The following is a 26,238-nucleotide window of genomic DNA, read 5'->3' on the forward strand; positions in this document are numbered from 1 at the left end:
GAGGTCTCGCTAGGAAGCCCCGAAGGTCAGCCAGGAGACCAACAGGACTCGCTAGGAAGCCCCGAAGGTCAGCCAGGAGACCAACAGTACTCGCTAGGAAGCCCCGAAGGTCAGCCAGGAGACCAACGGGATTGGCTAGGAAGCCCTGGAGGTCAGCAGCAGACCAACGGTACTCGCTAGGAAGCCCAGAAGGTCAGCCAGGAGACCAACGGTACTAGCTAGGAAGCCCTGAAGGTCAGCCAGGAGACCAAGAGGACTCGCTAGGAAGCCCTGAAGGTCAGCCAGGAGACCAACTGCACTCGCTAGGAAGCCCTGAAAGTCAGCCAGGAGACCAACAGTACTCGCTAGGAAGCCCAGAAGGTCAGCCAGGAGACCAACGGGATTTGCTAGGAAGCACTACAGGTCAGCCAGGAGACCAATGGGACTCGCTAGGAAGCCCAGAAGGTCAGCCAGGAGACCAACGGGATTTGCTAGGAAGCACTACAGGTCAGCCAGGAGACCAATGGGACTCGCTAGGAAGCCCAGAAGGTCAGCCAGGAGACCAACGGGATTCGCTAGGAAGCCCAGAAGGTCAGCCAGGAGACCAACGGGATTCGCTAGGAAGCACTAGAGGTCAGCCAGGAGACCAACGGGACTCGCTAGGAAGCCCAGAAGGTCAGCCAGGAGACCAACGGGATTCACTAGGAATCCCTGGACGCCAGCCCGGAAACCAAAGAGCTTCGCTATGAACCCCTGGAGGTCAGCCAGGAGACCAACTGCACTCGCTAGGAAGCCCTGGAGGTCAGCCAGGAGACCAACGGGACTCGCTAGGAAGCCCTGAAGTTCAGCCAAGAGACCAATGGGACTTGCTAGGAAGCCCTTGAGGTCAGCCAGGAGACCATCGGTACTCGCTAGGAATCCCTGGAGGCCAGCCCCGAAACAAAGAGCTTCGCTATGAAGTCCTGGAGGTCAGCCAGGAGACCGACAGGACATGCTATGAGTCTCGGAAGGTCCTAAGAGGATGTCAGCGGCAGAGTAGAAACCTTGGGGGACACTGGCAGCGGAGCAAGTACCTTGGTGGACGTCTTTATGCAGAGTGGGAACCTTGGGGGACGCTGGCAATGGAGGAAGTACCTTGGTGGACGCTGGAGGCAGAGCGGGAACCTTGGCGGATGCTGGTAGAAGGGCAAGTACCTTGGTGGACGCTGGAGGCAGAGCGGGAACCTTGGGGGATGCTGGTAGAAGGGCAAGTACCTTGGTGGACGCTGGAGGCAAAGCGGGAACCTTGGGGGATGCTGGTAGAAGGGCAAGTACCTTGGGGTACGCTGGGAGCGGAGCAAGAAACATTGGTGGACGCTGGAGGCAGAGTGGGAAACTTGGGGGACGCTGGAGGCAGAGCGGGAATCTTGGGGGGTGCTGGCAGCGGAGCAACTACCTTGGTAGATGCTGGAGGAAGAGCGGGAACCTTGGGGATGTGTCCCATCCTGGCTGCCCTCCTGAGCCTTGTCGGAGACCAACGGGCCTCACTATGAATTCCTAGAGGTCAGCCACGAGACCTACGGAACTCGCCAAGAAGCCCTGAAGGTCAGCCAGGAGACTAACGGGACTCGCTAAGAAACCCTGAAGGTCAGCCTGGAGTCCAACAGTACTCGCTAGGAAGCCCTGAAGGTCAGCCAGGAGACTGACAGTACTCGCTAGGAAGCCCTGAAGGTCAGCAGGAGACCAACAGGACTCACTAGAAAGCCCTGAAAGTCAGCGAGGACACCAACTGGACTCGCTAGGAAGCCCCGAAGGTCAGCCAGGAGACCAACAGGACTCGCTAGGAAGCCCTGAAGGTCAGCCAGGAGACCAACAGTACTCGCTAAGAAGCCCTGAAGGTCAGCCAGGAGACCAACGGGATTGGCTAGGAAGCCCTGGAGGTCAGCCGGGAGACCAACGGTACTCGCTAGGAAGCCCTGAAGGTCAGCCAGGAGACCAAGAGGACTCGCTAGGAAGCCCAGAAGGTCAGCCAGGAGACCAACGGGATTCGCTAGGAAGCACTAGAGGTCAGCCAGGAGACCAACGGGACTCGCTAGGAAGCCCAGGAGGTCAGCCAGGAGACCAACGGGATTCGCTAGGAATCCCTAGACGCCAGCCCGGAAACCAAAGAGCTTCGCTATGAACCCCTGGAGGTCAGCCAGGAGACCAACTGCACTCGCTAGGAAGCCCTAGAGGTCAGCCAGGAGACCAACAGTACTCGCTAGGAAGCCCAGAAGGTCAGCCAGGAGACCAACGGGATTGGCTAGGAAGCCCTGGAGGTCAGCCAGGAGACAAACGGGACTCGCTAGGAAGCCCTGAAGTTCAGCCAAGAGACCAATGGGACTCGCTAGGAAGCCCTTGAGGTCAGCCAGGAGACCATCGGTACTTGCTAGGAATCCCTGGAGGCCAGCCCCGAAACCAAAGAGCTTCGCTATGAAGTCCTGGAGGTAAGCCAGGAGACCGACAGGACATGCTATGAGTCTCGGAAGGTCCTAAGAGGATGCCAGCGGCAGAGTAGAAACCTTGGGGGACACTGGCAGCGGAGCAAGTACCTTGGTGGACGTCTTTATGCAGAGTGGGAACCTTGGGGGACGCTGGCAATGGAGGAAGTACCTTGGTGGACGCTGGAGGCAGAGCGGGAACCTTGGCAGATGCTGGTAGAAGGGCAAGTACCTTGGTGGACGCTGAAGGCAGAGCGGGAACCTTGGGGGATGCTGGTAGAAGGGCAAGTACCTTGGTGGACGCTGGAGGCAAAGCGGGAACCTTGGGGGATGCTAGTAAAAGGGCAAGTACCTTGGGGTACGCTGGGAGCGGAGCAAGAAACATTGGTGGACGCTGGAGGTAGAGTGGGAACCTTGGGGGACGCTGGAGGCAGAGCGGGAACCTTGGGGGGTGCTGGCAGCGGAGCAACTACCTTGGTAGATGCTGGAGGAAGAGCGGGAACCTTGGGGATGTGTCCCATCCTGGCTGCCCTCCTGAGCCTTGTCGAAGACCAACGGGCCTCACTATGAAGTCCTAGAGGTCAGCCAGGAGACCTACGGAACTCGCCACGAAGCCCTGAAGGTCAGCCAGGAGACTAACGGGACTCGCCACGAAGCCCTGAAGGTCAGCCAGGAGACTAACGGGACTCTCTAGGAAGCCCTGAAGGTCAGCCTGGAGTCCAACAGTACTCGCTAGGAAGCCCTGAAGGTCAGCCAGGAGACTAACAGTACTCGCTAGGAAGCCCTGAAGATCAGCAGGAGACCAACAGGACTCGCTAGAAAGCCCTGAAGGTCAGCGAGGACACCAACTGGACTCGCTAGGAAGCCCCGAAGGTCAGCCAGGAGACCAACAGGACTCGCTAGGAAGCCCTGAAGGTCAGCCAGGAGACCAACAGGACTCGCTATGAAGCCCTGAAGGTCAGCCAGAAAACCAACCGGACTCGCTAGGAAGCCCTGAAGTTCAGCCAGGAGACCAACGGGACTCACTATGAAGTCCTAGAGGTCAGCCAGGAGACCTACGGAACTCGCCACGAAGCCCTGAAGGTCAGCCAGGAGACTAACGGGACTCGCCACGAAGCCCTGAAGGTCAGCCAGGAGACTAACGGGACTCGCTAGGAAGCCCTGAAGGTCAGCCTGGAGTCCAACAGTACTCGCTAGGAAGCCCTCAAGGTCAGCCAGGAGACTAACAGTACTCGCTAGGAAGCCCTGAAGATCAGCAGGAGACCAACAGGACTCGCTAGAAAGCCCTGAAGGTCAGCGAGGACACCAACTGGACTCGCTAGGAAGCCCCGAAGGTCAGCCAGGAGACCAACAGGACTCGCTAGGAAGCCCTGAAGGTCAGCCAGGAGACCAACAGGACTCGCTATGAAGCCCTGAAGGTCAGCCAGAAAACCAACGGGACTCGCTAGGAAGCCCTGAAGTTCAGCCAGGAGACCAACGGGACTCACTAGGAAGCCCTGAAGGTCAGCCAGAAAACCAACGGGACTCGCTAGGAAGCCCTGAAGTTCAGCCAGGAGACCAACGGGACTCACTATGAAGTCCTAGAGGTCAGCCAGGAGACCTACGGAACTCGCCACGAAGCCCTGAAGGTCAGCCAGGAGACTAACGGGACTCGCCACGAAGCCCTGAAGGTCAGCCAGGAGACTAACGGGACTCGCTAGGAAGCCCTGAAGGTCAGCCTGGAGTCCAACAGTACTCGCTAGGAAGCCCTGAAGGTCAGCGAGGACACCAACTGGACTCGCTAGGAAGCCCTGAAGGTCAGCCAGGAGACCAACAGGACTCGCTATGAAGCCCTGAAGGTCAGCCAGAAAACCAACGGGACTCGCTAGGAAGCCCTGAAGTTCAGCCAGGAGACCAACAGTCCCCTCGCTATGAAGCCATGCCTTTCCTGCCAACAACTTTCAAGTGTTAAGCTCTTCCGCCAATGGCCCCATGTGTCAAGCTCCTCTGACACCGCTGTCCTGTTGTCCGTATCCTTTTCTGCCACCGATAATCAAACATGAAGCTTGGAGCCCTCATGACACTTCTTTATTTAGAAGTGCCATCTTTCAAGCCATTGCCTGAAAGTGCCTCTTTGGAATATATTCAGACGTCTATTGATCACACGTCTGAATACAGACGGCCGAATCTGTGGCTGGTCTGAAACCGACTGGCTGTTATCGTGGGTTTCCTGTTCAGATGGCTGCTGGTTCTGTTGTTCCTCTCTGTCCCTCAGCCTGTTGTTCAGCTGGTCCACTTCAGGTTGCAGGTTGGTGTTTTCCTCCTCCAAGGCGGTGTTTATATGCTCCAGGGTGGTGCTTTTCAGCTTCAGGGTGGAGTTTTCCTGCTCCAGGGCGGTGTTTTTCTGCTCTAGGGTGGTGTTTTTCTGCTCTAGGGCTCTTTTTTCCTCCTGCAAGGCAGCGTATTTTTGCCGCAGGGCGGTGTTTTCTTTTGCCAGTGTACTTTTTTCCTCCTCCAAGTCTGTGCTCGTCTTCTCCAGGACAATGCGTTTCACCTCCAGAGAAGTGACTGACAGCAACAGCTTGGTTTTTTCACGCTCCAGGGCCCTTCTTCTCTGATTCAAGTCGTCGACGTGCTGCTGCAGGTCGTTGTTCTCCATCTCAAAAATGATGTTGTCCCGTTGCAAATCTTGGTTTCTCCGGTCCAGGGCGCGATTTATCACCTCCAAAAAGGGGATTCTCTGCTGCAGAGTGGTGTTTTCGTGTACTAAGGTGTTCCAATTCTCCTGCAGGGCGGTGTAATCCTCTGCTAGGACGGTGAAATCCTGTTCCATGGCGGCATTTTCCTGTTCCACGGTGGTGATTCTCTGCTGCAGGATGGTGTTTCTCTGCTCCAAGGCAGTCTTTTCTTTCGCCAGTATGTTACTTTTCTCCTCCAGTGCGATGTTTTCCTGCTCCAGGGTGGTGATTTTCTGGTCCAAGACTGTGCTTTTCTGCTCCAGGGTGGTGTTTTTCTGACCCAAGGCAGCTTTTATCTTCTTCAGTGAGCTGTATTTCTGACCCAAGACTGTGTTTTTTTGCTCCAACGTGTTGTTTTTCTGCTCCAACGTGGTGTTTTTCTGCTGCAGTGACGTGTATTTCTGCTTCAGTGTTGTGTATTTGTGCTTCAGTGTGGTGTTTGTCTGCTTCAAGGAGGTGATTTTCTGGTCCAAGGTAGTGTTCATCTGTTTCAATGTAATGTTATCCTCCTTTAAAGTTTTATTTCGATCAGACAGTTTTTATAATTCACTGTCTTTCTCCTGAAGCAGCTTCTGTATGTCATGTGCAGCTTTTTGAATGTTTCTCGCTTGCATCTTCAGGTCCTCGTTTGCTTTTATCAGTGACTGTCTCTCTGCTGACATCATGCTGATATCTTTCAAGATGTCACGTAGCTTCTGTGTCTCTCTAGCAAGTTGGATGTTGTCATTGCAAGAATGAGAAGACGATGCTGTGTTGCTGTTACTCATTTTTGATTCTTTTTGTCTGGACAAATCCAAAAACTGCTCAAACTTGTTAGGAGACAATCCTTCTGCTTGCTTCTCTCTCTCTTCTGCAGTGGTTATGACGTTTTGACGCAGCCTAGCTCAACAAGGAGAGTCACTCTTTGTGACGTCAATGTGCATGATGTCACAAACTGATGTCACTACCTCAGCAGAAACACCAGAAAACTGCTCAAGTTTGAATAAAAAACCTTTATGGCTGAAAGCAGCTCGGCTTAGCTGATGGCTATAGACCTTTTTCACGGCAACCGGAAGCTGCATCTCAAAGGACTGCGGCACTTCCGTTTTGGTGACCGTAATTGAGTTCCCTGAAAAATGTCTCTCCTCCTCCGGTCCTTTTCATCATCATTACTTAATTTGCCAGCACTTTCTTTCGCTGATGCGGAGGAAATCGCAGCGGCGAATTCGCCCACCAACAAACGTGTGAAAGGATCAAGTTCTTCCACGAAGAATAAATCCACAGCTATCAAGGTAAGAAAAGACGTAGCTTAGCGAGCTAACCGCTAGCTACAAGATATGAACACAAACATCGTAATGAAGCCTAACTTAGTTTGCTAAATTACGTGGAATATTGGCGACAGACATAGTTTAAACTTTTCAAATATATTTTGACATTCTGAAATGTATTTGCCAGTACAGTTTGTGAAAAACAGCTAGAACTTAGCTATGAGATACTAGATGAGGCTTGATGTTGAAACTGCTTTTCTTCTGCAGCCTGTAGTGTCAAATATTGTCGAGGGACAGGAAGTTGTCAGAGCTCGATGCTTCAGATCCATGAAGAAAAATGAGGAACCGCACAAGCTGCAGGTTTGAAACAGTCAGAAAGCCGGTTGGCTCTTGTTCGTTAGTTCGAGTTCCTGTTCTATTTGACAGCTGGAGAACTTTAAGTACGATTTCTGGACTCAGAGCTTATTCTAACATCTTCCAGTTCAGTTGTTACTATTTGTTTTCTGTTGCGGTTGCAACATAGTCTGTGTTTTTTTTTCTACTGTTGTTGAACCTTACCTTCAAACTAGAATCTATTGTTTAAAGCTAAGCATGCCATATGTATTGATGTATATATGTGTTGCTAAAACACTTGTCTATTTTAGATATCACTGGGTGTTGGAAAAGAAAAGGCTGAATTATTGGATTATTCCTGTAGCTGTGCAGCTGGTAAAGGTTTTTGCAATCATGTAGTTGCACTTCTTTACCAGACTGCACACTACTCCCAACTCCAGCTGCCAACTGTTCCTCCTGCACAAGTGATTTACAAAGATGGCACAGACCAAGAACACAGGTAAGAAAAAAAGAGTGGAACAGTTTGTCCTATGGTATGTGATATCCTACCATATACTAAATATACTACATATACTAAATTACATATACTGTCATGTGTATGATCTTAAAATAACAGTACTATAGTTATGTACACAATTTATTACTCCTTTGATTGTGTCGCACAGCCATTTAGGTTCCTTTCCCACTTGTATTTTATAATTGCCATATAACATTTGTTGCAATCTCAATATTACTTGTGTCAAATATAATTTCTCTCATAATTTGTTTGGAAAATGTCTTTTTTGTAGGCAGTGGAAAAAAAAATACAGGCTCAACTGCTGTCAATTAGTTTTATTTGCAAGTTGGGTAAAAATCTAAACTGTGCCAAATCAGTCCCATTATGTGCTAACAAATTGCTCAACCATCCCTTTATTTGTTCTTTAGTTTGACATCTTTCTGTGTATTTCTTGTAAGGGGAAACATCCTGAACTTGTCAGCAAAGTGGTGGTGAGGAAGCCCAAAACTATGGGGAAAAGATATCTGCACTCCACATTTTACAGAGCTTACACAGGTATAACGTTTGGTTTATTTTTTTGTACCTATGTTTCCTTTGTCAAAACTTATTATGATTATTATGATTTTGTCACTGATGTTTGCAGGAGCACTTCCAGATCCCGACATTCTGGCATCAGGAGAACAACTACGCCAGCTGGAGTCCCAACCACTTATGGCTCTTGTACTAGATGGTCTTTTAAATTTGGAGCTGGTTCCATCCAAACTTGGGCCTGTGCCACAGGGCTCACCAATGTTTTATCAATGCCCACCTGAGAAGTCATCTGGTAGCATCATTTTGCACCACATGGCTCCAGACTTCCCTTCTCGTCCTTTGATGCTTCATAGTCTTCCGAATATGTGTTTTGTGCCCAAACTCGGTCAACTTATGCATCTTCAGTCTCTGCAAGTGTCACTGGAAATGTCTTATGAAATAGAGGCCAGAACAAGAGAGCAGTCCAGATGTCCTGCATGGGTACAACTTCAACAACCAAGACTCACTGCCAGCCGTTTCCGTGATGCTTGCAGAGGAAGTGCAGAGGTGGAGTCTGCTGCCACAGCACTGGCATCTCGGATGATCAGGGGGTCCACTAGACAAACTGCCGCCATGAAGCGTGGTCTGCAGATGGAGTCTGAGGTGCTTGCAAACTATGCTGAGATGTTGAGGGTCAATGTGCTCCCTGTGGGATTCATGATTTGCCCTGACACATCATATCTTGGTGCAACTCCAGATGGCAAAGTGTGTGACCCATCAGAATCCCCCCGTTTGGACTGGTTGAGGTAAAAAGCAGCATGAAGAATGACGTATCTCAGGTTGCTCACCTCAAGGTTCAGGATGGCCAGGCTGTTTTGAGGCATTCACACGCACACTACTGGCAGGTAGAGGGTCAGCTGGCAATCAGCGGATTGGAATGGTGCGATTTTATCACGGACACACTAACAACAATAACTGTTGAGCGGGTGTGGCATGATGAGTCTTTGATTGATCAAATGAAATCTAAACTGGACTTATTTTACTTCAACACCTTCATTGATGTGTTCATGTCAATGCAATAAGAATTATAAACTTAATTATAACTTATCCTTTTGTTTCTTTGTATTTCAAATATCCAATCTCAAGCTGTGTGTAAATAGTTGTTACTCATGAAACGTATACAGATGTGCAAGTTTCTTTAAAAGGCAGTTGCATAATTTATGAAAATTTGTTTTCTTAACTGCAGTTGTCTTGTAACCTGTGTTTTAAAATAGCTTCTTAAGGTTTTCTTAAGTATGTGCAACTATTGTTAGTTAGATTTGATATATATTAATTGATTTGTTTTCCTTGCAATTCAACTTAAACAAGAAAATACAAAAAGAATAGTACAGTATGCTGCTCAAGTGTGTTTTAATTGAAATTTTTTTTAAAGTCTAGACATTTAAATAACTTTTTACACAGCACTACAACAATTAACCTACAGAAATAATTTAGTCTGCAACACAAAATGGGCCTTGATAATTTGCCAAAACACAACAGTTGTGCCAGATTTGATTGACAGTTCCTATTAAAGTGAGAGGCACCGGAGAATCCCAGATGTGGTAGCACTTTACTCTGGCGATTGCTCGCTCTACAGTGATTCGCAGTGGATCAATGGTCTGGGTCTCCTCTGTCTCTTTCTTGCTGAACTGGCCAGGATGCCTAAATGGAGGAATGGTGAGTTTGGCTCCAACTTCATGAAGGAGGTCTTGAATGAGGAAGCCTTTATCTGCCATGACTTCATCTCCCAGCTCAAGCAGAGGAAGGATTCCACTAACCTTCGTTATTTCTTTGTCTGAGATGCAGCCTGTGTACAACGCTGAGACAGTTCAGCTGGTAATATATCACCAAGACTGAAATCCGCGCTTGGGAGACGGCGGCTCTTGAGGACAATGGACTGGCACAGCAGGGTGCGAGGACCAACGGTCAAAAGGAAACATTGTGCCTGAAAACAGAAAAAGGGGAAACTGGCGGGCTGGTTGACCCAGCTGATGATTAGGACGCCACCAATTCCGAATTCCTTACAATATGTTTTTCAATTTGTTTTCCTTTTTCTTGTAAATAAAAATTAAACTGGACAAAATTCTCTCCTGTAATAAACCATCCCCCAGATTCAGGTTATACTAGCAGATCATTTACAGCATAGAGTGCTGTTAAACTACAGCTAATGTGTACGATCATCTGCAATTTCTGTTTTGCATTTTTCCTCTTATAAGTTTACTCTAATTCTGTACTGCTGCAGAAACCCCCTGCCCCCTGAATGAACCAGATTTTGAGAGCCCTGCTGGACTGGAAAGAACAAATTTTTTCTTCAATCACCAACTTTAGCCTTCCCTGACCTTTAAAACAAAGGTGTAGTTCAGTCCGGTTAAACCAGCCAGCTCCACAAAGCCTGCCAGTAGAATATGATCCAGGGTGCAAAATTAAGTCCTCAACTCAGTTTTTGCGCTTTGGTGAGTCTTTTATTGATTGTTTTTTTTCTGTCCGCTATATAAATTCTGAGCAGATACAGGGGATTCCCCCAGAAAACCTGCTAAGCCCGATGGTAGGGCCGCTAGGGCAGTCCACTAGCAGCCCACCATGTTCTTGTGTTGAAACATTTTTAAAACATACAAAAATATTGAAAGTACACGAGAAGGCATCATGTTTTGGAAATAATATTGTGTGAGGACAGGTAAAGGGATGACGCAATTGGTGCACAAACCCCTCATGTCCAGTTCAGTGTGTCAACTATAAACCTCACTTAATCTGTTTTTACTGTTACTGCTGTAGAAAAAAAAAACAAAGGACACTTAGTTTGAATAGAATAGAATAGAATAGAAGTACTTTATTCATCCCAGCAGGGAAATTACTTCGCAGTTACAGCATAGAGACAAGACACAATAACAACTACCACTGAGTAGTAGTTGTCTATAAATTGTAAAAATATGAAATGCTGTTAATATAAAAAGCAACTTAGAGCAGTCCTTGCAAAGATTAAAAAATTGCAGATATGTATATGTAAATATATGTACAGCAAGTGTGCCACAGTGCAGTTGTTCAAAATTGGACTGATTAGTGCAGAACAATGATTTAGCTTTTATTGTACAGTGAGATGGCATGTGGCAGGAAGGATTTCCTGTATCTGTCTCTACGACAGCGGAGCTGGAGCAGCCTATGTGAGAAGGTGCTCCGCTGTCTGTCCACTATCTGGTGGAGAGGGTGCTGTTTATTGTCCATAATAGACAGAACCTTCTTCAGTGTCCTCCTCTCCACCACAGTTTCCAGGGACTCCAGCCTTAGTCCCAGTACAGAGCCAGCTTTCCTGATGATTTTGTCCAGTCTATTAGAGTCGCTGATTCTGATAGACTGGGTTGCTGCAGGTAAAGCCTGCTGGCTTTATGATCACACCCATGCAAAAATCCTTTATGACTTAAAAAATATAAAGGCACAACTCACATTTGTCAAACTACATCATAAAGGCCCTGATTTACTTATTTAGACGCCATGTGATGGGCTGGCGACCCGTCTAGGATATACCTCACCTCTCACCCAATGACTGAGACAGGCACCAGGCCCAAAGAACCGCCAAAGATAGCCATATATATATATATATATATATATATATATATATATACACACATTTTTTTTAAATATAAAAAATGTACCTGAAAAACTTATTTTCATTTACAGAAGCACTAATTTTGTTGTCCACTAGAAGATCCTAAAGGAAAACATTCGTCCATATAAGCCTGAGTGCTGTAAGGTTGATCAGCAGGAAAATGATTCAAAGCACACCAGAAAGTTCACTTCTGAGTGGTTCTGACAGAAATCCAGCAAAATGAAGGTTTTGAAGCGGCCAAGTCAAAGTGCAGACTTACATCTGATTGAGATACTGTGTTGTGACCATAAATGCACTGGTCATATTATGAAAACCCTTCAGTGTGGCTGTACAGACATTTTCACAGAACTGTTTATCTCATTGTAACGTATCCCCGGCAACAGCCCGGAGAATGGATGTCCTTTACTGCCGCAACAATTTTCTGAACTATAGACATGCAGAGTGAAAGAAACAGACCAGTTATTGAGTTTTACATGAATACTGAAGTGTTTTAATGGATCGAGCTTTTGAACCATTAGCACCATTGCCAGCGTCTTAACACTACTGTTCTTATTTGTCTGTGTAACATTAACAGAGTTAATGAGTTGTTTACAGATGTTCACATGGTTCAAAAGAGTCTGCATTTAATACAACAGGAGGCTTTAACTATACAAATTTAATACAAAATATGGAGATTTTATTTAAGATTTTACGGGTAGTGGCTCCTCTGTGTTGATGGGATGGAGGTAAATTCTTAGCTTTGTTTTAGTGAGTGGTTAATTAGTGCTGGAAATGCAGAAATTTGACTTTGGGTAATGATGTTGATATTGCTGACTGTTGAGACACTAAGTTCAAAGGCCGTCAAACACCATCAGAAGAAGCAATTATTGAAGACGGAGTTACCGTCAGAGTTAAGCTCACACTGCTGTTATGATGGTAAAACAGAAAATGCAGACAGAGCTAAACAGACAGAATAATGCAGACATGTAGACTTTGGATTTGATTAGGCCAACAGATTCAATCTAAGAGGTAAAAATGTATCAATATTTTTGGTATGATGAAATTTAATGAACTACATTATTGTTTTTTTCCACCAACACCTGAAGTCAGGGACCTCCGTTAACAAAAAAGTTGAAGTTCCTAAATTGGTCCAGCCTCATTAACAGAATTAATGAGTTGCTACCAAGACAGCATTTAACAATGACAAAGAACTTATTGTCATTACAAAATAATAAAAAAAGGAAACTCTTGTCAGAGCAAATTAATATTTAAAATGAGCAAATGCACCAAATACCAAAAACATCAAAAATGACTTGGTAGAAATGAAAAATAAGTTAACAGTCATGAAGCATCTTACTGCAGAACACAGGATTCCTACCAGAGATGTATATATATATATATATATATATATACACTGCTCAAAAAAATAAAGGGAACATTCAAATAACACATCCTAGATCTGAATGAAAGAAATATTATCATTGAATTCTTTGTTCTGTACAAAGTTCCATTTGCACAACAGCAGGTGAAATTGATTGTCAATCAGTGTTGCTTCCTAAGTGGACAGTTTGATTTCACAGAAGTCTGATTTACTTGGAGTTATATTGTGTTGTTTAAGTGTTCCCTTTATTTTTTTGAGCAGTGTATATAAAATAATAGAAAAAAAAACTTTAGCTACACTTAAATACTCTAAGTTTCAGTGTAACTGAAAATGAAGTAAAATGTGTACATTTGTTTTACACAGAAACAAAGTCTCACTCGTCTCCTCCTATGACTAAATTTACTCACTGGACTTCGATTTCTTTTTGATTGTGTCCCAACTCAGTTTCAGCCTGGATCAGCATTACAACACATATGAGACGGTATGTGCTCTGTTGGTGTTAACAGTCTGGGAGCTGCCTGTATGAATGATGAAGCATTAATATTCGTCTCTCAGCAAGAATTATTCTCAAGCGGTCCTTTCTTTATAAGATCTACAGTCAGTGTTTTAGCTCAAAACAAAATGTTAAACATCGTCAGGTACAACGAAATAACTCAAAATACGCTCATCTTTTGGCTTACCGAATAAATCTAAGGTTTGTGAGATGTGAAATCTTTACATAATTGTGGATGAATCACATATTTGAATCAATCTTTCATGCAAAATGCAGTCTGCACTTCAAGTCAAAGTGCAGACTTATATTATTGCCAGGATTATGGTTAGAAAAGGATGCAAGTGCAGAGAGTCAGACTTCCAGGCATTTGGGCCATGCAGACTGTTTCTCTTAAGCCTTTTAAATACTCTCTTACATAAATCTTGATGAAAGGTGCTGTTCAGGATTGCCACGTAATAGTAGCTTTGCGTTTCGTTCCTCTCTGCTTTCTGTGTGCACATTGTATTCCAGTGGCCCTGACAAGTCCATGAATACCTGCAATCCTCATGTCAAACAGGAGCTGAGAGGCAAAGAACGCAATACGTTCAAACCTGAGAAACATTCTGTTCTGTAGGATTCAAGGATTTTTTATTGTCATACCACCTCAGCTTGTTTGACTCAAGTCCAAATTTTGAACCAAATTGGTACCGAGTATTGGATTTTAAGACACTAATAAATAATAAAGTAATTTATGTGATATATAGCTAGGTATATTTTAAAAAGTGTGTGGGTGTCTATGAAGCTGAATTAGATGCAGCTTGAGTTCAGTAGTCTGACGGCAGAAGACAGGGTGGTGGTCCTTCTCTGGATGCTCCTCAGCCTCCTGCCTGAGGGGAGCGGCTGGAACAGTCCTTCATGATGAGGAGCGTCCTCCTCCTCCTGCATCGTGCCATGTAGAGGTTCATGGTGGAGGGAAATCTGCTCCCCACAGTCCTCTGTGCAGCCTTGACCATCCTCTGCAGAGTCATCCTCTCAGCAGCAGTGCAGCTGCCGTGCCACACGGTGATGCAGCTGCAGAGAATGCTCTCCACCACACAGCGATAGAAGCTCCTCAGGAAGTGTCATTACTCCAGTTGAGGTCACTGGTACCTGTAGCTGGAGGCCACCTCTACAGCTGCTCGTAGATATTCACATCAGCCTGGTGTGTGTTTTAAAAGGACACAACAGAACTTTAACTAGAACTAAAATATTTAGCATAGAAAGTCCATGTTAAGCACGCTGCAAGGCATATTTGACAGAACTTGTAAGCTAAATGAATAAAAAAAATTTAAAAATCAATTATCTCAGCCATCCAACATCTCCCATTAAGTTCTTTATTTTTACTAATGAATATATTCCTGCAAATAGAAAGCAACAGACACACGGTCCATACTAATCATTTCAGTCACTGCTAATGTCTGGCTCCACCCACAATAAACCAGCAACAAATGATGTATTTTCCATCGTTAATTACATCTTTGATGTAAAGACGGTAATCAGAAAAAACACCAGAGTGTCTGTTGTGGAATCACATCAGGAATATTACCATTAATTAATACAAATAATTATTGATAATGAATGATACTAAGCAAACTGCAAGAATGAAAGTATAAAAATACATTTTAGGAATATTATATTGTTAGCAGCGCTTCAAGATATTTTTACTCAAAAAAAAGTGAGAAGCATCCATTGAAGAAATAAGAGTAAAAGCTTTTCGTAAAAATATTACTCAAGACCTGAGAAGTTGATGAGAATGTCTGATTTAATACTCAGAAATTATAGAATCAGACAGAGAAAAAAAGTATGAAATAATGTTCAATCTCTGGTACTTTAAAGACAAAAATAAAGAAATGAATAAACATACATAAATAACATAAATACAAATTCAAGCAGAAGAAATAATTTTTCAAATCAATTATTTCCTATATAACATTCATCAAACCAATACTTACAGTAGGTGATGCAAGCAGTAGTGGAAATAATATGTACTTGATTTAGGAAAACACAAGAAAAGTGAAGAAATAAATAATTTTCAGTAGAGCATACAAATATGCTCACTCTTTATTTATTTTAATTGTATGTTTTGTTTTGTGTTTGCCTTAAGACTCTGTAAGTCGGTTTGTGAATAACATAATTACCAAGTCAAGTTTCCTGGGGAAACTGCAAGTAGGGGAAACATTTCCTAATTCTCTTGATGTGACAAACATTTTGAAAGCGTTGTCTTCAGTTTTTATTGTTTATTTATATTTGCAGTTTTCTAAACATCCAAATAAGCAACAAATACCCAGACTTTAATGTTGTGTTCTGGTTCTTTTTTTTTTTTTTGACACAAAAATGAGACGCTGCTTCATTTACTATTTCTTCATGTCTGTTTATTTTTTGAATCTTTACATGCCTGAGATGTGTCATAAACTAACATTTTAGATCATTAATATGAAGAAACACAAAAAATTAGGAAGTGCCTAAAGCGTTAAAGCTAAAGTCGTCCTAAACATGTGGAAGTGTTTTATTAAAATATCTGTTAGACAACATTTTCTTCTCCTGAGGATCTCGTCCCTGGTGATCCGCCTGACCCGGGTCTTTGTGTGTAAATAAACGGTATTCATCACACTTTCAGCAGGGAATAATCCAAATATTTAAACTTTTCTGACAGTGTTTAAACCAAAGTCTTCCCACAGCTAAATACAGGGTGTCCTGTGCTGTTCTACAGTTTCCAGCAGAGACAATCAGAGTCGTAAATGAACCTGGTTCCTGTCTGGTGTTGTGTCTAACATGAACAACACAGAAGTCGATGCATTTTAACAATATCCATACGAAGCTTTGCAATCCTCTTGTTAACCTGTTAAATTTGAAAGCCAGACAGGTGAAATAAGCAGCAATGAAAAAAAGCTTACAAACAAAAACTCACTGGAGAAAAAGTGGAAGAAAACAAATAAAGCTGCTCCGTTCTCTGTTCTCTTGAAATTGAAAAATCAATTTCAACTGTTTTCCCAATCAGAGTATGAACGCAGATCTCTCCTTTTGCAATGTTTTCTTTAAGCTCTCAGAAAATACAATTCTAGCAAGCATCCTTACACACTATTTCAGAAAAATGATTTTATATGTATTTTATATTTATTATAGGTGTACTTGTCAATACATTAAGAATTAATAAGGTATTTTTCTCTATGTTCCAACATTTTTGGCTTTTAAACATTAACACTGTATTTACTGCATGGGTTTAAAACTGGAAGACATGATTCATTTCACTATTTGACATTTTTTATGTGTATATATGATTTTTAAATAGGTAGTTTTGAATTTCGGACTTGAACTTTCTGCTTTTCGTGGAGACTGCTGTTTAGTTCATACTGCGACTGAGGGCTTGTTTTTCCATGTCTGTATTTTCTGTTTAAACTATTTGAAAAGAAGTCCAACGCTTGTTTTTTTTTTGTTTTTGTTTTTCTTTTGCTGCTGTGACGGCCATCCTCAGACGTGACTTCAAAACCGAGGTATGTCTAGATGTCTAGAGCTTCCACCTTGTTAGACTGCTGGAACATGTGAACCAAATTTGTTCAGTATATTTTGAAAACAAAACAAAATGCCAAACGCCCAAGGGTGTTGTTTTACGAAAATACCTTTTCAAATTTTCAGTAAGGTGTCGACGGTAAACGTATGTATACGCATACACACGTGTGGGTGTTTTTATTTTAGGCATTTTGTTTGGTGTGTTCTGACGAAGCAAGAGCGGACTAGTTAGATCTGAAGAGCTTTTCTGAGGCCGTAAAAAAACACAATATAATGGATGGTGAGCATGATAAGAGACATATAATGGGCCTGAAAACAATTTAAAATCATACGTTTGTAAGAAAAGCAGTCGAGAAGAAAAATCAATTTCTAGAGATGATACACTTGGTCCTGTCTTTATGCCAGACAAGCTAAATTGCTTTACACAAATCTATCTATCTATCTATCTATCTATCTATCTATCTATCTATCTATCTATCTATCTATCTATCTATCTATCTATCTATCTATCTATCTATCTATCTATCTATCTATCTATCTATCTATCTATCTATCTATCTATCTATCTATCTATCTATCTATCTATCTATCTATCTATCTATCTATCTATCTGTCTATCTATCTATCTATCTATCTATCTATCTGTCTATCTGTCTGTCTGTCTGTCTGTCTGATGAAACTAGATAATTTTTTTTTAAGATGTTTGCCAGAAAACTACTTTAAAGGAACGTCAAAATGCCCAGAATGTGTTTTGTTTTTATTGCAAAAATACAACCTTACATTGGACTAGAATGAGATATGAACTTAATGTGCTTCTTGCAATAGAAAAGTAATTTATTTTCAAGCACATCATCTCGGCCTTTGTTCCTATGTCTCAAAAACATGATCAGGGTTTAGATGCAGCTCATCCATTCAGTGAATGTGCTGTTTTCCTCTCTGGCTCAGATTTGAGCTGCTTTTTATACACACAGCCTTTCTGTTAGGTAGGTGAATCAACCAGACCTTGGCCGGGCCGTCTCAGTAAGACCATAGAGGAGGACGGTGAACTGACTGCAGCCCTGGCGAATCTTTAAAGAAAAGTCTCAAGAGTTACTGCATTCTGTCACAACTGACATAACTTTGATATTTAGCAGATCCCTTAGAGTTGAAATCACTGAAGCTGTAAGGAGACAACTTTGGCTCGGGCTTAACAGCGAGGAGACACTCAGGGGTTCAGCCCACCAGAACTTAAAAAAGGACAAATTGAAATAATTAATCTTACTTAAAAATAGCTAAACGACAACTTTGGCTATTTTCAAAAGTGAGTATAACACTTTTGAAAGCACAGAGCATGTCAACTGGAAAGATGGAAAACCAAAAATAGGACATAGAATTAAAATTAAGTGGAATTACCTCCAATTGACACAATCAGCATGTTTAAAGGTGGGGTACACCACAGAGAGCTCAGCAGTTCAGTGCAGCGACAAACATCCACAGTTGCATCTCCTACTAAGGTCACTATACAGTCACCAAGCAACCGGTCATGACTGCTTTTTGGCTGCAGGTAGATGCAGGAGTACAGAGAGAAAAACCAGACATGCATGAGGAAAACATAACATTACACACATCAAAACCCCAGCTCACACTAACACCACCTTCCCTCACCTACAATGCTTTGCAAAATTATTCATGCTTCTACATCTGTTCACATTTTGTCACAGCCACAAAACTTCAACGTATTCAGTGAAATCTGGTATGTTCTCACACCCAGTGGTCAGGTAGACTTAGTTCGATTTTGACACTGCACTGTCAAACCAACCAAGCTCTCTGAACAACCTGGACCCGCCTTGTTTATAGTGGCGATGTACCAGGATTCACTGACAGAAATGACACAAGAATCTGTGAAGAAGTCATTAAGCGCAACTTCATTGTTCACAAAATGCAAATGACAATGAAGTGGTGTCAGATTTAAGCAGCTTAAAGATTTCTCTTTTGTCCTAAAGCTGAAAAAAGAAGAAGAAAAAAAACAGGAGCCATTTTACCTGCAAATGTTTGACTTACACGCTTGTTTTAGTTGTATTTACACAGAATACCCTGTGATTTAGTTCACTTCCTGCTTTTGGAGCGGTTTCTGATCCACTTGCCATTCTCATAAAATCAAACTGCACCAGAAACAACTTCAACTGAACAGAGACCCAGGTTTGTAAACAGACTAAATTTAGCTTTTTTTTGCCTGCATCGGCATATTACTACGCATTGTGTAAAGCAGGTCGAGTTATAAAATGGTATTCCAAGCTTTTAGCATCTCACAGAAAATCAACCACCATCTGTGAAAGAGCCTAGTGCAACAGCAAGGAAAAGTTCCCTCAAAAGTTTGCTACAGCCATGAAGCAAAAATATAGAGGAGGACGCACACCCGTGAAACAATACATCTGGACGTTACACATTACCCCAAAAACCATCACAACTATGAAACATGGTGGTTGAATCATGCTCTGGAGAAACTTTCAGCAGGAACAAGGAAATTGTATATGTATAGAGCTAAATACAGGAAAATTCTGAAAGAAAACCTGCTGAACTGCAAAAAACCTGAGACTGGGCCAGACTGGGACACTCCAGTATGACAACAAATACGGGTTTCAGTTGAATGGCTTACACCAAAATACACTCATTACCTTACAATTTAGTCATTAAATTGTAAGGTGATTTAAGTATTACCTTACAATTTGATGTAAGGTAAAATCTAGACCTAAATCCCTTAGGCTGATATGTGACAAGATGCTTTTAGTCAATACTGATTGAGCTTGAGCTGGTTTATACATGGATATGGACTAAATTTCAGCCTACAGATTACGTAAATCCGGTCCCAAGTCCCAAGAAGACCTGCTGGAAAAATGCTAACACTGTTGAAACTAACGCCACTTGGAGAAAAAAAAAACATGCATCGTAACCAAGCAAAGAAGGAATAATGCAAAAGTCTTTCCTCACGAATGAACTGGAAGGTTTGCAGTTCAAACTCACCATGCTGCACAAACAACTCGCCCCCTTGCATCACAGCATGAGGCCACTTAATGTTGCAAAGGCAAACAAGCTCAAAAGTGCACAGGCTTCCCTCTAAGTGCTCACTGAGGTGACGGAATAAAAAACATTTATCTAACAGGAAGATATACAGAAACTATGGGAACTGGAGAAAGTTCACTTTCCTCCAACGGCGTGATCTTTTCAATAATTTCCACATATGTAGATCATAAAAGACAGCTCCACAGTTTCTAATTTTCTGGGCTTGACTGTTTTCTTATTCGGGCTGTAAAATTTGCTACTGAGTTAAAGCAGGTCTGGTTACTAAATCTGAGTCCATATTTTTCAAGAAGATGTTATTCATCTGTCAAAATAACATGTACGTCATGTATGTTTCTTCAAGAGTGAGAGGAAGTCAATACACCAGAAAAGCCTGCACTCATGCCCAAACATGGAAACTCCAAGCACAACAGCCTCGGTCAGGAAACCAGAGCCTTCTTCCTGCACCACTGAACTGCCCAGAGAAACATCAATACATTCAAAAGACAATTCTTCTCTGCTGTTAAGATGTAGAAATGGAACCACTTGACATAGATAGTCTACTGAAGTCGCCTTTTTGATGATGATTCTGTTTACTTTTAAGGCAGTATTCCTGTTTGTGGTGCTCTGACCGAGCACAGACATGTTTTCCCAGAAAGTCTGAAGATTTTTGTAATACGTTTTATTCCCACCTTCACTGTTGTCACAATAAAATACCACAAAGTAATGTGTTTACATATTAAGACCATTTTCCTCAATCTTCAGCAGACCAATGTTTTGCTCTATGGCACTACACCAACACTTTTAAGCTGCTGAGGGTAAACATTTAGAAACTGTCCCGTCGTCCAGACTGGACTCAAGGTGCAACACCAAAAACATCCACAAGAAGTGGCAGAGCACACGGTGCTTCTTGAAGAAGTTTAGATACTTCAGTCTTTGTTGCAAACATCTAAAAAAATGTCAGATTTATCAAAAAGAAAACAATCTGAATAAAATGTTTAAAATAATAATAATTTTAAGCTGAGGACAGGACACATAGGAAACCCAAGACAAGGCCACAGGAAGAAAAGACATGAGATAACTAAGTGGAGAAAACCATATAGCTTCTGGAGTCTAGACCAATAGAGAGACGAGAGTCCATTTGTGGAGTCTGGGTTTGATAGTTACCAGGACAACAGTACTTCTGACTCGTTTCCACTAGTGGCTGCTCGGCACTGCTAGATTAAACTGTACTGAGTTATATGGGGTTTCCATTAGTAACAGCCATGGGATCCCAGCCCCTTTATTTGAAACTTTTGTCACTTTGCTTCCAAGCGTGCTGGAACTAGGGATGTGACATCAGAAAAATGTCGGTCACTGATTGGCTAGGGGCTAGGGTCACTGGTTGCACCAAAAGGGCAAATGCCATACAAAAATTTGACCCACCGTTTGTCGAAACTGTCTCCCTGCTGGCAGTCTTTTCTGGCTCTCTTCCTTGACATTGACATTGTTTGGTCGTGTTGTGTTTGTATTACATGCAGATCGCATTTAGCTACTTTTCTGACGCTGGGACTGTTCATCTAAAAGACAACCCCACCCAGCAGAGCAGTAATTAAAAACCACCAGAGCCCCACTGTGGGAATAGGACTTTGGGGACTTCACTGGGTCTAGAGTAAAATTTGGCCCAAATGGGATAATGATGTAGAGCCGTTCTTCAGGAGTTGAGCTCTGACCATTAGTTCCAGAGAAATGAATTCTTAATGCTCCAGCATAACAATACATATTAGGTCATTTTCATCCTCCTGCTGTGAGATGAATAACCTTAGTATGGAAAAAGTTGATTGGCCAGAGTCCTAACCTCAAACTGATAGAAAACATCTGGGATGAATTAGGGGGGAGCTTGTGACAGAGTCCTTCATCAGTGTCTGACCTTACAAACGCTGTTCACGAAGGATGACATTCGACATTCTCCTAACCTTGCAGACATGCTTCTGGGAAGAGCTGAAGCTGTCAGACCTGCAATACTTTTGGCAAAGGAGCATAGGCATTTATCAACATCAACCTGAGAGGGGGCAAGCAGATCAGTATCAGGCAATGTGGTGAATCCACATTAAACGGCACTGGTATTTCATGAATTGATAACACATCTAATTATTGGGAACAGACTGAGGAAGGATTAATATATTAGCAGCAGGTATTAACTGGCCAGGCAGGGACAGAAATCATCACAGCCAGGCCACATATCCAGTCAGCTTTCCACTGACTGACTGCATGATAATGATGAGAAATGTGGGGGTGTGTTGGCGTGTGTACTTGAATTTACTACATATAGAAAACCACTTTTACCCACAAGGGGAGGTCATTTGTGGAATGTAAGATCCTGTTCCTGGATCTCACTTTTTTTTTGTTGCAGTCCTGCTGCACTCTACTAACTAGTAGTAGCTGCATTATTTATTTTTGCCATTTATGGCGCAGATTAAGCAGCGAAAGAATTCAAGACGGCTGGACTATCACCCCGAGCAGAGTTCCCTCTGTGCTCCTATTAATCCACAAAGGTCCGTCCTCCATCTTCCTCCGTCCCCTCTGCACTTTGTCTTTCCAAGCATCTACAAGCCTGGTGAGGCACACATGTACCGTCTCGCCACTCAAAGTTCCTGATTGTTGTGGAAAGAGGCTAAATGCGTGGAGCCTCTGGTGCTGAAACCAACAGGCACAACCTGTCAGTGCATGCAAACATCAGAAACACATGCACTCCTAGAAAATTCTGTGCAAGGTATTGGCTTGTCTTGGTCACTGATTCTTCTGTAGAATTAATGTTTTGGAAGAGATTTTCTTCTGTGAAGCGAAAATATATGCTTGTGCCTTTTCTATGTATAAATTTAACCAAAGCAACCAAGAATACAATCTTTCAGCAACGCTGCAGCTCCAGTTGGTGATTATTATGTAGGCATGGCGAATAGAAGGAGAAGAACAAAGACGAGACAGAGGGTATGAGGGGACGAGGCAAACAGCATGTTGATGCAGAGGAGCAAGTTGGCACAGAGTAGCAAAAAAACCAACTGTGGCAGTATTTTATCTAGTCATCTCGGCAATTTCTAATCCAGCGAAGCAAAATTCAGTGTTTCTCAGCTAATCTTAAACTATCAATGACAAAATAAGACATCAAAGAGAGACAAAAGCAGCGGAAAGGCTCCATTACAGTGTGACAAACATTTGGGTTAGAACTATAAATTGGTCACAGATGCAATAGATAATTATTCCTGTCATAAAGTTATCAAGACTTCCAGTCTCAGTACTGCCATACAGCCTGAACTCTAACCCTACCTGGGTGGATGTGCCATAACTTTCTCCAGCTGAATAGAAACTAAATTGAAGTTATTGTCTTTGGAGCAAAAGAAGAACAATCAAAAGTCAATTAGAGCTAGAAACTAGCGATCAGGCCTGAAATCTGAGTGTAGTGATGGACTCTGACCTGAACCTTCAGAGACAAATGAAGACAGTTAGGTCTGACTAACAAATCAATCCTCCAGCTGCAGCAGATCCAGAACGCTGCTGCTGCTGCTGCTGCCATTCTGACTAAAACCAGGCAGATAGAGCACATAACACCAGTTCTAAAGGCCTTCCACTGGCTCCCTTTAGCTCAGAAAATAGACTTTAAAATATTGTTGCTAGTTTATAAACCACTGAACGGTTTAGCACCGCAATACATTAAGGATTTACTATCACTCTTGCCTTTAAGTCAGCGCAATGCAAAGATGGTAGGAAGAGGAAACAGGAGAGGAGGAGAAGCAGCTGCAGCGGCGGCATTAAACAGACAAAAATGTGAGACCAAGAGAGGGAGATGTGAAGACAGGCATGAATCAAAAACTCATTATGTGCCACATCTGTTACTCGGTGGCCTCCGAAGCCACCCAAAGGTCAGTGAAACCTACTGAATTTTTAAAGTGGAGTTCTTTAAAAGCAGAATGGATTTTATAAAACATAGTAAATTTGAGATATCTTTACAAACTCCTTATATCTTTGATCTTAGCATACTAATGTGTGAGCAAATTTGTTTGTTTGGCCAAAACAACTTGGGTATTATTAGTTGTTTGCAGCATTCCTAATTTATTTTACACAATAATTGGTAACACTTTATTTGACAGGTCGTGAATAAGACTGACATGACGCCGTCATAAACATGAGTAAGTCTTCATGAATATTTATGACTGTTGTCATAAAGTGTCATTCGATAAATCATGACACTTTTAATACAAAGTTGACATTATTCAAAATGTCTTTGTTATGACAACTTGACATTAACCAAGAAATAATGATCTGTCATAAATCTATTTTAAAAGTATTACTGATTTGGTGTATACTTTTGCCATCTGGTTGAAAATATCGCTTCATTAGATAAAGAAAAGACAAAATGTACATTAACATTCATTCACCATGGCAATAAGAACATTAATTACACAATAACAATTCGGTTACAAAAGAAAAGGTTTTCAGATCTCCAAACCTAAATATGTTGTTATTATTAACATTAGTTAAGGATTTCTTAAGTGACGTTCTATTTACAGATTCTAATAAACACCTGCAGGTCATAACTTTCTGCTCACTATGTGAAGCTTGATGCTTAAATTCAGACTTTCTTATCCAACTGGTGTCCTGAAGAAACCTGTTTTAAAACAACAATAGAGAGTATTGTATACAAAAGAGAGCAGTTTAAAAAAAAAAAAAAAACTTTTTTATTATTACAAAAATACAATCAAATTTTAACTCCTTATCGCCTAACCCTAATAAGAAGTGAACAAAATAGCTTTATCACACCTCTAGCATCCCTTCAGCACTGATGGATTTAACCTTAAATCATTTTTTCTTCACTTTAGATGAAAATAAAATCATGACTTTTTTTTATATGTTGATGAAGTTTGAAACAATGTTGATTTATGATACAGTTAATGTCAGATTTTAACAAAATAAACCCTATTACATAACATTGTAAATTCCTGTGCAGTCTTCTGACATAGGAGCGCAAACTGGAATCAGACACACAGCCGTGCGTAAAGCCTTCACCCCACAGTTTAACCACACATTTCATCATTGGATTCCTCCATCTCACGCAACACACACTCCGTCCTTTCACAGCTGGTTATTCTATAAGTTCTGATGTGTGAATATTTGCAGTGAATATCTCGGGCTCCGTAACTCTCGCTGCGCGAAGACCAGCAGCTGGAAGCACACACACACACACACTCACACCCCCGCACACGCACCATCTCCACCCACCTGCAGCACGGTCTTCATGGTGACAGCGGAGACGATGGTGGTGCAGATCTTCTCCCCGTTGCGGGTCATTTGGCCCATGGTGAAGAGCATCGGAGTGGCGAGCGCGAAGGACGCGATCCACATGGCGCTGATAAGCTTCTTAGTGCGGCTCCGGGACATGATGCTCTTCGCTTTGAACGGGTGGCAGATGGCCATGTAGCGCTCCACGCTCAGGCTGGCGATGTTGAGCGCGGTGGCGTAGGAGCAGCTGTCCCGCAGGAAGTAGTAGCCCCTGCACACGGCGTCCCCGAACACCCACGGGTGGTGGAACCAGATGAAATTGTAGAGCTCGATGGGCATGGAGAGGACGAGGATGAGCAGGTCCGACACGGCCAGGCTGGCCAGGTGGTAGTGCACGGTGCTCTGGAGGTTCTGCAGGCTCTTTTTGGTCAGCAGGGTGTACAGGGTGATGGAGTTCCCCAGAGAGCCGACGGCGAACAGAGCCACGTAGATGACGGTGACTATCACCTTGGAGTAGATGTCGGTGTTCACCTCCAGGTCTTCTTCCTCGGGTCTGGGAGCGCCCGTGTCGTTCCCGACGGGAGACAGCGACTTGTTCCCAAACAGCCGCTGCGCCAGCGCGCCAAAGCCGGCCAGGTTGCGCTCCGAGAGCGTAAAGTTTAAATCCATTCTGCTTTTAAATTTGAAGCATCCAAGGATCGTGATCTGTGCGCTGATCCGCGAGCTGCTGCTGCTTGAGAAAAGCCGAACCGATGCGTGGAGGTCGGAGCGCAGCTGCTTTTATATTTGGCACAGCAGGGAGGCGCGCTCGCTATTGGCGCCGCTTTGATGACGCTTGGACAGTTAGTGAGAGTTTCATCTGTGAACGGGCAGATTATCAATACATTTTATGAAGTTGCTCCCAGTAGCGGAACTAGACTTTTAGCAAGAGGTGGCCAAAGGGGGGATAAGACTTTATTTGGGGGGCTAAATACTAATAAAGGAAAACTATCCAGTTACTCTACGCTGGTAAGTAAAGAAATAAACATTGAGCTTTAAAGTGGATGTTGCAATTTTGCATTTTTTATTTTTTAAATGTGGGACTTTAAAAAAAAGCACCCAGGGTCTTTGATGCCCTACTTTTAATTATTTAATTACATGGATTTTAACACGTTCAAAATATGAACACCATTATTTGAGATTCATAACAA

General features: G+C 43.0%; 2 protein-coding genes across 4 annotated transcripts in view; both read right to left on the reverse strand.

The window, feature by feature from the left end:
* ntsr1 (neurotensin receptor 1 (high affinity)) overlaps positions 1 to 26,027 on the reverse strand; it is a 50,019-nt gene extending 23,992 nt beyond the window's left edge. The window contains exon 1 of one of the 2 annotated variants that reach the window (XM_028024022.1): positions 25,049 to 26,027. In XM_028024022.1, coding sequence (XP_027879823.1) covers positions 25,049 to 25,717 — 669 coding nt within the window. In that variant the 5' untranslated portion in view covers positions 25,718 to 26,027. The remainder of the gene's footprint in view (positions 1 to 25,048) is intronic. The other variant, XM_028024015.1, reaches the window with a different exon arrangement.
* Positions 2,043 to 3,091, reverse strand: LOC114148625 (myosin tail region-interacting protein MTI1-like). Of its 2 annotated transcripts, none has more exons than XR_003596314.1 (2): positions 2,611 to 2,638; positions 2,043 to 2,549 (listed from the first exon to the last, which is right to left on the reverse strand). XR_003596314.1 is itself a non-coding variant. In XM_028024036.1 (2 exons), the coding sequence occupies exons 1-2, from the start codon at positions 2,957 to 2,959 to the stop codon at positions 2,362 to 2,364; spliced, it is 357 nt and encodes a 118-aa protein (XP_027879837.1). In that variant the 5' UTR covers positions 2,960 to 3,091; the 3' UTR covers positions 2,043 to 2,361. The 2 variants fall into 2 exon arrangements, 1 of the variants encoding a protein (XP_027879837.1); XM_028024036.1 differs by lacking the exon at positions 2,611 to 2,638 and adding an exon at positions 2,791 to 3,091.
* Positions 26,028 to 26,238: the final 211 nt, after the last annotated feature.

Source organism: Xiphophorus couchianus, chromosome 1 (assembly GCF_001444195.1).
Source record: "Xiphophorus couchianus chromosome 1, X_couchianus-1.0, whole genome shotgun sequence".
Lineage (NCBI taxonomy): Eukaryota > Metazoa > Chordata > Actinopteri > Cyprinodontiformes > Poeciliidae > Xiphophorus > Xiphophorus couchianus.